Below are 13,160 nucleotides of genomic sequence, written 5' to 3' on the forward strand. Positions count from 1 at the left end.
CACACACACACACACACACACACACACACACACACACACACATGCACGTATGTACAATGCACGTATGTACAAACAAACAAACAAATACACACACACACATACAGAAGAGTCCCATGCCACACAGACTGCAGATTGTCAGTGTGTGGGGCCATTTGATTTTGCAGCCACAAAAACAACTCGTCTGGCTAAATGTATCATCCCTGTCCCTACTGTATCTACCACAGGGTGTGTGCGTGTGTGTATGCATGTGTGTGCATGCATGTGTGTGTTGGCATTGTTGTTTGTGTCTTCCTCTCTGTTCACGGTGAAGGTGCCGAGGTGACCAAGACTGATCTGTGGCCCCTCCGTCTCTCACGGCAACAGCAAGGTTTATTAACATAAATTAGAATAGCGCACCGAGAGAGAGTACCTTGACGCTACGTGTTACCCGGCAACCTCTCCTCCACCTGAGTGTGTGTGTGTGTGTGTGTGTGTGTGTGTGTGTGTGTGTGTGTGTGTGTGTGTGTGTGTGTGCGTGCGTGTGTGAGGGAGAGAGAGAGAGAGAGAGGAAACAGAGAAAGAGAGAGAGCGAGAGAGAAGAGAGACAGACAGAGAAAGAAAAACAGAGAAGGAAAGAGACATAGACAGAGAGAGGGAGAGCAGCAGAGAGAAAAAGAGAAGAGAGACAGACAAAGAGAGAGGGAAACAGGGAGAAAGAGACAGAAAGGAGGCCCTACCCTGCATTTAAATGTGAAACTACTCTGGGAGACATCTCTCTCTCTCTCCCCCTGTCCTGATTAAAATGAATGGTGCTATCTGCACTGCATGACTCACTACACCATGGCATTACTATCAGTAATTGAAACATCCAATCACTACTGAGCCATCAGCCTCACTGCTCTTCGGTGGCACATTCCAATGTGTGTAAGTAATACGAGATATGCCTACCAGATCATACTGTATGTGGGCAAAAACACTGACGATTCATGAATAGTCTAACCAGACAAAAGAAAACATGACTGGCCTCAATGACATTCATTCATGCAGTTTTTCTTTTTGTGTCTGCACGCTGTGTGTTTTGTTTTTGCAGGCTGTGAGTGTGTGCATGTGCGTGTTTCTGTCTGTATCTGTGTGTGCATTCGTACCTATGTCTAAAGTATGTATTATATACATGTGGGGTGCACTGTGCATTGCACAAGAGTGCTTTTATGTGTGTGTAAGTCCTCTCAACATCCTAAGTAGATATCCTGGGAAACCAGGGAGGGGGGGGGCTCATTGATTGGTGTTGATTCCGTCTGGGCAGCGAACAGCAACTGACAGTGCTTCTAAGCCGCAGCGAAAGGCAACCATTAATCTTGGTCTGGTTTAAGTAGCGTGTATTAATTTATGTCATTTTTACTAAGTCAGCCAGGAGAAGGGGGCCTCTTGCCACTTCATGTCTGACTGTTCATCGTAGTCAGGGGGGAGGGGGGGTTTCTTTGTGCATCCCCAGCACGCTGCCAGCGCAAGGCTTACATCTGAGCAGCAGGGCTGCGGTGAAATGAGATCCCACACACCCGGAATTAAAGGTTATGGACTGCCAAGGCGTTTGGTATGGCAACCACCATCATCAAAGTGTCCCGATGAAAACCCGAGTGAGCACACGGGCCCCACGTTTCTGAGGTTGAAAAAGGAATGGGAGGCTGTGTAGCGGAGCGAGGAAACAGATAGGACTGGAGTGGAGGTTGCTGACGTTTTAACAAACTGATTTAGTTTTAACAGTTACACCAGAAGAGGTTTCTTACAGTACAGCCAAGATGGGAGGTTGTATACATCTTGAATACCTTGAAGTGTCAGTGTTTCAGCGATTCATTTGTGGCTCCACAATATGAGACCAAAATAAATAGATTTCCCAAACTGATACAAGAACATATCAACAATTATTGTGTGTTGCATGTAACTCTTTGAGTGTGTGTACATTATCCTCCCCAGCTTGCTGACTGTGTACCTGATAAAGTGTACATTATCCTTCCCAGCTTGCTGACTGTGTACCTGATAAAGTGTACATTGTCCTCCCCAGCTTGCTGACTGTGTACCTGATAAAGTGTACATTGTCCTCCCCAGCTTGCTGACTGTGTACCTGATAAAGTGTACATTGTCCTCCCCAGCTTGCTGACTGTATGTACCTGATCCTTCCCAGCTTGCCACCACCACAAATAATCTAATAACCTATGGGAAACAGTGAATGTAATGTATGCATTACTGTTTGCATGTATTTCAACTCCAATGACATAAAGATACACACATCAACATTGATCTCATGGCATGATGCAATTCCACAAGAATCCACAAGGAAAATCCAATCAAATGGAAATAGTAGCAATAACCAAAAAATATTCTGAGGCTGCTGCAAGGGCAATAATGCCACTGGAGCGGTTTGGTAGACACTAAAAGCTGCTCAAGAGACTAACATCAGATAAAAAAAGAAACTTGCAAATTTCCTCTCTAAAGCAATTTTACATTCGATAAAGTGGGAAGGCATTCTTAGCGTAATGGATCTGAATATGATATCTGTCAGACAACTAAGAACAAAAGCTTTTATAAAAGGCCAGTTTGCAGAATGGCCAGTGCTGCTGCATCAGATAACTAAATTGAGAAGAGCGGTAAACAGAGGCTATATAGAGATAGAGATGCAATCAGCGCATTCATATTTTTTGTTAAGTGAATTGAAAAAGTATTTTCCCTCCTCTGGAATACCCGTTGTTTCTGGTGGGGCTAAGGAGGTTTGTATCATCATCATAATCCATATCGGGGGAAAGGTGAGACCAATGGATCATACATCCACATATTCAAGGGGATAATATCCAACATGATAACCAACATGATTTTTTTTAAATGTGAAAAATATTTTATTTTTATTTTTATTCACCACAGTTGTCACATTGTACGAAATAGTTTCTGCATTTGTCTTTCAGTTTTGCTAAAAAGGCATGGTAGAATTATTAGCATTTTTAACATTTAAAGTAAACCATGGGACCAGGTTCACCACTAGTACCCATGATGGTGTGAATGAGGAATGCTAACAATGTTACCATGCCATTTTAGAGAAACTGGAAGACAAATGCGGAAGAAAACTATGAATTCAAATAATCAACTAAAATTCAACATGCCCAAAGTAAGATGCAACTACAGACACAAATGTATGGACCGTGACACACAAGACTGGTGACAAAGGGAAACCGGGCTTTCGCAGTCGCAGCACCGACCCTCTGGAACAAGCTCCCACTCAACCTGAAATCTGCAAGCACTCTACGGACCTTTAAGTCCATGCTCAAAACCCACCTATTCGCCATAAACAATCCATGAGCTCGTTTTTTGTATTGTTGTATGTGTGGTGTATTATGTCTGTCTGTTCTCTATCTGATTGGTTGGACTGCCTGTATTTTTTTCTGTTTTTCGTATTGTTCCTGTCTTTTTTGTTTGTTTTCTCTTTCTCTCCCGGGATGCGCCCCGGGCCGATGTAACTATTGGTTGAGGGGCGCAATATAAATAAATGTATCATATCATATCATATACACACACACACACACACACACACACACACACACACACACACACACACACACACACACACACACACACACAGTACACAACACTACTCACTAGGCTATGATGATATTATTGTTTATGTATTGTGCATGTGGCTACTATAATGGCCCCCACGTGTCCTTGATAACAGAATGATATACAATTATGCAACGCCTGTTGTGAATCTTGTGCTATAGTCTCTAGAACTAAACTGAACACCATTTTATCCTTTGAAGGCCACCCACTGTTCAGTATTTTTGATGCTCTGCGAAGCTCATTCAGTGATAGGTTGTTGATACCTCAATGCTCTACTGAGCGATTGAGAAGGTCCTTTGTTCCTGCTGCGGTTACATTTTTTAACGAACACCGTTAGCACTGTGTTGAGAGGCTCTCCTACTGTGTTGTGTATCCTGTATTGTATCGTGTAATTGTTTCTTTCATGTTTGTATATTTGTATTCGCTCTGGTGGCAAACCATGTTTCCCCTCGGGGATTAAGAAATAAACCATACCATACCATACCATAGTTCTATGCACTGACCACAGACATGTAGGATAGTTCTATGCACTGACCACAGACATGTAGGATAGTTCTACGCACTGATCACAGACATGTAGGATAGTTCTATACTGACCACAGACATGTAGGATAGTTCTATACTGACCACAGACATGTAGGATAGTTCTATACTGACCACAGACATGTAGGATAGTTCTATACTGACCACAGACATGTAGGATAGTTCTATACTGACCACAGACATGTAGGATAGTTCTATACTGACCACAGACATGTAGGATAGTTCTATACTGACCACAGACATGTAGGATAGTTCTATACTGACCACAGACATGTGGTCAAGTGTTCATTTACAGCGATATATGTCCATCACCGCCCACTTTATCAATTCTGATTGGAAGATGGAATCATAATGCTTAAATTCTTCTAAATAAAAGACATATGCATCTTTTCAGCTTTTCTTTGGACAATAATATAATATAATGTATTGTTTTTCTTAAAGCAATATCGTCAGTAGGGGAATTTCAATATCACCCAAGCCTAACTCACACACACATACATAAGGTATACACTGTACACACACACATACACAGTACAAACAAATATACTCACTTACACACACCCACATATGCTCACATACACACATACACATACAACCCACTTGGGATATAGAAGTAAAACTCGTAAGAGACTGTTCGTTTTTTGTTGCAGACCACAAATGAGCATGTACAAGCATGCAAACACTCGCACACTCGCACACACAAACACACACACGCACGCACGCACGCACACACACACACACACACACACACACACACACGATATGACCATTCAACAGCCAGACCTGTTATCACAGCTAATTACCACTCCCACCTCAGATATACAGGGCTGTAATTAGCCTCTTAAAACATGATTAACATGTCTCAATTAAGCCCCTCAACATTTGCATAATTTATTAGCTGTCCTAATTGCAAGTGAGCTTACATTGGAGGACAGGGAACAGCGAAAACACTGGCTGCATCATGTTGTTTCTCAAGAGCATCTGTTTACACTGTCAGTGTGGTCATAGTGTCTTTAAATATACAGTATGCAGGATAAGTCCAAAAACAGTATAGAAATAAACCAGTTCTAATCAGAACCACTTCTGTTTTCAAATTTGACAACATAAACATTCATAAACATTTATAAACAATTTCCTATCAATGCAAATATGAATAGCTGACAGGAAATCAAATCAAAGCAGCAACATACCCTCATACAGAAAAGCTGTTTTTGAAAACTTTGTTATTTATGAGAGAACAGAGAGAGTCCTGTTCAGTCTTATTTCCGTGGAAACTAAAACATGGGAGGATAAACTGCTGCTTCGGCATTTCCAAGCCTGGGACAGATATACAGTCTCCAGCGCGGGGAGACCAAGGACATAGCCATTAGTTTCAGGACAGCAGCACATTGGAGACTAATGCCTCCATCTGTCACTGGAGATGAGAGGAGAGTAACAAAGAGAGGCAACACTAACCCTTGAACTCATCATGGACAACCGTGTCAATTAAATACTGAAAAACAGCAGCTCTGGGAGCGATAGTGGCTGTAGTCTCTACACACCGGCTTCCTGGGAGCTCCACTATCGGAGACACTGTCTTTTTTCCTTTGTATTTGATGTCGATGCTCGTGAAAATACCGAAAATAGTCATTTGACATTATATCACTATTCACTTCTGTATCTAGTGAATCCACCCGTGTATAATTTTTAGTGCAGTCGTCAAAACAGATATCCTTGCATTGTGCCTGAGCGAGGAGGCTCTTTTTCTCTGGGTACGAGTTAACGTGTGTTTTAGTGAATGTCTACGAAACGGTGTACAGTGCCATGAGAGGCCAGCGGACGGGGGTCATCTGGTCCGTTAGGTTCAGTAGGACCCCGGGCTTTGATAGGTACAAGAGGTGTGATATATGATCCATCTGATCACATTAGTCATGCAGGAGCTCTCCATCTGACCCGAGTCTGCATGGGAGCAATGTGGAGTCTGTTGACACAGACTGACCCGATGAAACAGTCCCAGAGCCAAACAGAGAGAGAGAGAGAGAGAGAGAGAGAGAGAGAGAGAGAGAGAGAGAGAGAGAGAGAGAGAGAGAGAGAAAGAGAGAGAGAGAGAGAGAGAGAGAGAGAGAGAGAGAGAGAGAGAGAGAGAGAGAGAGAGAGAGAGAGAGAGAGAGAGAGAGAGAGAGAGAGAGATTGAAGAGAGTAGGAGACTGGGCCTGAAATCTGACACCCAGGAACATTGACTTGGTGTCTGGCTTCTCTTACCGTCAACCTGTACGTGCCAGCACCACTTGCCATAATGGTTCCACACACACGCACGCACACACACACATCACACACACACGCGCACGCACACACACACAGACACAGACACACACACGACAAGATGCTCTCCAACTCTCACAGGATGTGAAGCAAGCACAGGAAAAACACAACGTTAAGTGCTATCAGGAACTTTAGTAACAATGAGTTAGTTCTGTGAAGCTACGAGACGTGTGGGGGGGGGGGGGGGGCAGTGAACAGGCTGACGAACGTTTTCAGAAACCCTACACTGGTGCAGCTAAACAGGTAGAATGGCTGAAAGCAGCTACACAAGCCTCCAACCTTTGTTTTTTTTACAAAGCCGATGAGTAACCGTGTGCTTGTTTAAGCTTGCTAAATACCCTCCACCATGACACGGGGCCGACCCCAGCACAAATGCATGGGGGTGTAGAGTGAGGTCAGGAGTAAAAGGCCCGATCCGTGATCCAAACCTTAACAATCGGGTGGCCCCACCACCAAAAAGAAATAATAAATAAGAATGGAGACATGTTGATTAACTGAGCTCTTGATACAAGGACTAAGACTAGACAATAGGTAAAGTATGATTTAGATTTTTGGGGGGCTGTAAAAGCTTTGTTTACATTGGTAATGTGTGTAAACACTGGGGTAAAACAAACAAACATCTAGAATGAGTTAAGAACGTTCTAAAAAAGGCTTATTTTCCATCTCTAAATTAAACTACCCCACATAGATATGGCCAAAAGAGAAACTCAGGATTGGGGCTTTAAGGTGTGCTCTGTCCGCTGTTGGCATGCACTCCCTGCCATGGTTGTCAGCTGCCTGCCAAAGGACGCCTCAGCGCTGCGCCGCCCCGTATTGCTGCTGTCAACACGCGCCCACCACCAACATGGAGCAGCCACGGAACACGCAACACACGTGTGCGTAGCTGGCATGCACACAACTAACATGTGCTGCATGCTTATAGAATATTTCAGAGAAAAAGCTTTTTCTTAAGGCAGAATCTTTCATTTCAATATAATATGAAATGTAAAAAAAATTTAATTGTGTACCCCTCTTTGCAATTCTCTAGAGAGACACTTGGCTGCAACAATGTGAAAGCTGACTCTTCATAAAAGAATATGATAAAAAAAAAAAAAAAAAAAAAAAATACAAATTACAGGCTGTTCTTCCCATGCGCACACACTGCACTCAGCATATTTGGCTCTAAATGCCACGGTGAATGACCCGAGTCACATACCAGTGCTGCGAAAAGATGTTCACTTCTGTCTGCTCAAATAATCACCTATAGGGCTGTGGATGAGCCGCGTCTCTACATTTCGTAGCTGCATTTCTGCAGACCCCTCTCTGATTGGTTGAACTCCATTTCTGCAGACCCCTCTCTGATTGGTTGAGCAAAGCCCCTCTCTGATTGGTTTAGCTCGTCACGCAGTAAAAGGCGGATGTAATGTTATCATATCAATCGCGTATAACGTTATTTCGCGTGACTTCGCGGTTTATTCATAACGTTATGCACATTTCACAACACAGCCAGCTGTCAGAAACTGTACATTGTAACGTTATGTTATTTCGCGGCCTGCCCATTTGATGTTCCCAAATCATATTCAGAAAGTATCACAGAGACTTCTATTGACCAAGGAATTAGTTATTATTAGTAAGACACAACATTTCCGTAGCAATTGACCACCAGACTCTTTCTCTTAAGGCATTAACTGGGTTAATTAATATAAATGTTATATTGTAACTGTCTAGTTACACATTGGTTCCGAAACATGTATGTTCCAGGCTGCAATTAAAACTTTGAATCTGAGAGAGCTCTGGTCAGCGAAGCCGGCGAGCGATTATTATTGGTTTTTAATGACAAACCAATTACATAAGCCTATCCAACATATGTGTAAAGGCACACACAACATATTCCAGTTAACGGTATATTTTTTTAATGATTCGTTATGGCGTAATCAATACTTCCATGCGTATAAATTGCGTTCGCGACCTCCATGTTTTGGGGCTATTCATCAGAAAACTCGGATCCGGGATTTCGGCTCCCATCTGTCAGGCAAGAACTGTGGGTTTTCAGCCTCTCTCTCTGGAGCTTAACGGAGTTTTGACTCCTGGCTAGAGGAGCTTGTCGCGGCTCATGCGCATGCGCGCGCTCGGCCAATCAGAGAGGGGTCTGCAGAAATGGGCTCAACCAATCAGAGAGGGGTCTGCAGAAATGGGCTCAACCAATCAGAGAGGGGTCTGCAGAAATGCGGCTACGAAATGTAGAGACGCGGATGAGCCGGGGGCCAGGGCCTATTTTCTTGATCCTCCAATCACAACTGTCGCTTCCCGAGAAGCAGCAGCTGCAATTGGAGGATCAAGAAAAGAATTTGAGATAGGTCAATTTAGACAGAGGATATAGTCAGGTATACGTGATTAGTCAGCGAGTCTTGATTCCCACTGTTAAAGGAACACTCCAACATTTTGGGAAATTAGCTTATTTGCCATCTACCCTGGAGTTAGACAAGAAGATACACACCTTTTTCTTCTCTGTGCATGCAGTAGGAGTAGGAAGACGTTGGGAACTAGGCTAATGGAGGAACCTACTTCCAGTGACTGACGCTAAGCTAGGCTAACGGTGCCCGTCTTCCTACTCCTACTGCATGCACAGAGAAGAAAAGGGTATGTATCTTAACACTCCAACATTTTCTGAACCCTGGAGTTAGACAAGAAGATACATACCCTTTTCTTCTCTGTGCATGCAGTAGGAGTAGGAAGACTTTGGGAACTAGGCTAATGGAGGAACCTACTTCCAGTGACTGACTCTAAGCTAGGCTAACGGTGCGTGTCTTCCTACTCCTACTGCATGCACAGAGAAGAAAAAAGTATGTATCTTCTTGTCTAACTCCAGGGTAGATGGCAAATAAGCTAATTTCCCAAAATGTTGGAGTGTTCCTTTAAAACTTCATGGTCACACCTTTACATTTAGATACTAGTCGTAAAAATGTAGACTTATCTAGATCTTGTTCAAAGTAAACACAATTGAGAAACTCTAGATAAGGCAACACTTTGAATCAAAACAGCCACATTTACAACACAAACTAGGCTATACAGTTTGTTGAAATACCCTTTGATGCCTTAAATCTCTGTGCTGAACTGGAGAAGAAAAAGCACTTGCAGGTCAAGGGAGTCTCTCCAGTGAGAACCTCTTGAGCGGTGGAAAGAGAGTCAGAGGAGGAGGCAGGGGGGAAAGCAAGGAAAAGGTCCAAGTCACTTTTGTTCTTCTTTTTGGAAACGAACTCTAGCTGAACCCAGAGCGACGCCAGACAGTGTACAAAGGAGCCCTGGGCCTTTACTCTCTCACTCTCTAAAAGCATCGCTGTTTAGAAACAGGGCCCGACCTTTACTGTATTCCAGCGTTCTTCTCACAGGACTGACTTGAGCTATGTTCTTATCTATAGTGTTAGTGGTGGGGAAAAACACACGAAACATGTCTGCTTTTACCTCGTTCTTTTTGAGGAAAGCTCCTGCCAGAGGCTCATATAGAAATTAAATATCAGTCAATAGCACTTCATGGCAAATTAGGAACATGCTATGGTCTCCTTACTGGCCCCCTGAGTGTGTTTTCTACTGTCAACATGGTAGATTGTGCTGTGAGTGGGAATTTAACACAAAGCCACTCACACTTGTAGACAGAGTGACAAGGCTCTCTCAATAATCTGAAAGACCTGCGTCAAAGTCATGTTCAAACAGATGGAGTTATATCAGAGATTCTTTTTTAATTTCCTACCTTGAAAAGCATTTTCTTAAGCCGGATTCTTGGATATCCCTCAGAGGATATTTACACTGGCTTTAGACAGGTGAGCAGAGCCTGTTTTTTAATCCGCTGTTAAGTGCGTAGTATTTCACACATTCCTTTTCATGACTTTGACCCTTGTTGCAAACGTAAACAGAGAAAATCCCTCTGACCTGCCTGCGCATGTAAAACAGCTCGCTGAACAAACACCATCAAACCAGGCTTAGAAAAACATTACAGGGATGAGGGTGAGAAAGGTCCAATTGTCTTGGTGAAAACTCTTCCACCCTGTGACAGCACTTCATCTGGTACCAGTACCATTCAAATGGGTGGCGTGTCACCTATGTGTCAGGCTGATTGATATATAGACTTCTTGTTGTGTGTCAAATACATTTACAACGGCACTAATGAGGTACTGCTGAACAAGAGAGTGATTAACTGTGGTATGATATTGCCAGAGTATGTACATTTAAAAATAGGAATGTTTTTATGAGAAAAAAGATATATTGCATAAATATAGATAAAATGCATAAAGGCTGATGATGTTCAGAATAGGGGGGTTCTCATTTGGTGGGACTGTGCTGTTGCAAGAAGGATGGCAGGTGATACAATATATAATCAGAACACTAAGTGCAAGTAAAACGATGGATGTCAATGAGGTACTCCAAAGTAAACACAAAACAAAAAAGGTACAAATATTAAGGTCTTACCTGTTTTCTCTTTTATTTCACACAAGACGTTGAAGAGAGCAGGTTTCATTCTGTGGCAATTCAGTGCATGTTTCCTAAAAAGATTTAAACAGTAATCAATCAATCAACAATTAAGCAGATGGCAATGATAATAACCCTACTAAACTCGACAGGTTCAGGTTGCCATGGGGATATGTCATATTAAGAGATTGTAAATTGAATAACATCAAGAATATCACTTGTGTAAATCAGGGCTATATAGTGTGGGACTTTGCTCACGACTAAAGTAGTAGTAGTAGTAGTAGTAGTAGTAGTAGTAGTAGTAGTAGTAGTAGTAGTAGTAGTAGTAGTAGTAGTAGTAGTAGGCTACTTAAAACGTTGTACATTAACATTCAATTCAGGACCTGTTGGTTAGCTTAAGCAAAGGGAAAGGTTGATGAATTTCACAAACAGCCTACACTTTGAACACTGAAACATAAAGAAAACAGATATATTTCTTTGTCTCACAACAAAACAATGACGTACTTTAATTCTAAGTATAACCACTACTAATGTTCACTAGTTCAATTAATCGTATCTGACATTTTAGCCTATAGGCGCACGCTGGAATACGTCTCCTACACTATTTTTAGCATTGATCATTAATTGGTCATTATTAAAAGTTCCTTCTATCAAAAACTAGCTCAAGATAATCTGCAACATGCATAACGCAGGTTTACTAAACTCCTTTGTAATACGCTGTGGATGAAACTGAAAGCCTATGGGAAACTGAAGTGGTAACATACTGCTCCACAGTTTAGAAAACGTTTCAATAAACAACGATACAATAATAAGCTAACTGATTTAAAAATAATAAAAAATAATAATAATATTATTATATATTATACTAATATATATATATATACTTACTACATATACATATAAACTATTGATAAAAAGTTGGTACACGAAATAAAATACTAAAGTGATTCTAAGAACTCATACTAAGGGTCTTTATCCCCTTTCGCGCAGTTACTGCACAGGGGTGGGCGTTATTGTTTTCATTTCAGAGACGGTCTGGATACAGACGACCACACTGTTTCAATGTAGTTTTTACATTTTTTTTTATGTAACGATAATAAACACTGCATGCTATTTTCCATCTTGAGTAATGTAAACAACTCTTTTGTAACGTCACCTGGCCTGAGCTTCGTCCAGGCTTTGGTCTGTGATGGTCATTATTTGCTGTAATATGTCTCCGATGTCCTGCTTCCTTCCCTCCCCGTCCGTCCCCCCCGTGCCCTCCTGCATATGCTGCGCCATGCCGGGGTGTCCGGCCATGCCGACTCCGTGGGAGTGCATCAAGCGAGGCTGATCGTCCATCCTCTTGACCACGGTCTCTCGGCTGCCTGGCTCCCAACAGACAAATACTTTCCCCCTCTTCTTCTAACAGCGACAGACGAAATATCCTCGGAAATTCCTTTGGATTCCTCTGCGTCTCTCGCACCACTCACGCCGCCCCACACTCTCCCCTTTCCTTGGTAAGCTTTTGTGGATCTGGGAGGAGGAGGAGGAGGACTACAAACCCCCTCTCGGCCGTTCTCTCTCTCTCCCAGCTGGTTTAGGTGAAATCTGATCTGAATAGTTGCTTTTGGCTTTGGCCACTCCTGCACCGCTACTGTAGGAGAGAAGAAGAAAAAGCAGATTCAACACTAAAGGCTCCTAATGTGATTAAAAGTGGCGCGTGTAACGCCCGTCTTGTGAAATTCCCAACGTCCTTAAAATCTTGACGTGCCAAACATGTATAACAGTCACTCGCTTTGAAGCTTGGATGTTCAAAGTATCACCAACTGTTATTGTTTCGCTTATGTCTAGCAACGGACTCATAAGCAGAGTATGGATAAAAAGCCCCCGCCCCTCAAGCAACGATTGGAGAAGAAGAGCGCGCAAGTCCCACCTCGGCCGCCTCTGGAAACGTCAATCATCTATACTCGGGGAAGGTGGGACACGCAATAAACATAAAGAGATGTGACCTAACACGGGGACCGGACCGGGTGGCAATACAGTGATGGATAGAGAGTGAATATGTAGCCTAATAAATAATTGTGACTGGCACTGAAGCTCTGGTCCAATAGCACAGCATGGTGGTGTAAAGAAAACACATCCTGTCAACGTGAGACCATATATTTTCCTGCATGGTGAATATTTACTTCCATAATCAATCAAGAAAATAATAAATCATACTAAAGCCCCAAACACGAACAGAAATGATCATATCCAGCAACATTTCTGTTGGACCCATGTCACTAATTGTCACCATGCACTAGGCTATC

The 13,160-nt window shown here is 42.6% G+C and overlaps 1 protein-coding gene across 4 annotated transcripts in view; it reads right to left on the reverse strand.

The window, feature by feature from the left end:
• LOC311239190 (pre-B-cell leukemia transcription factor 1-like) overlaps positions 1-12,676 on the reverse strand; it is a 126,492-nt gene extending 113,816 nt beyond the window's left edge. For all 4 annotated transcript variants that reach the window (XM_084327470.1, XM_084327468.1, XM_084327469.1 and 1 more), the window contains exons 1-2: positions 12,026-12,676; positions 10,870-10,943 (exon numbers count right to left, since the gene is read on the reverse strand). In XM_084327470.1, the coding sequence (XP_084183596.1) occupies positions 10,870-10,943; positions 12,026-12,210 (259 nt within the window). In that variant the 5' untranslated portion in view covers positions 12,211-12,676. The remainder of the gene's footprint in view (positions 1-10,869; positions 10,944-12,025) is intronic.
• Positions 12,677-13,160: the final 484 nt, after the last annotated feature.

The sequence above is a fragment of the Notolepis coatsorum genome, assembly GCF_963971535.1.
Source record: "Notolepis coatsorum genome assembly, chromosome: 13".
NCBI lineage: Eukaryota > Metazoa > Chordata > Actinopteri > Aulopiformes > Paralepididae > Notolepis > Notolepis coatsorum.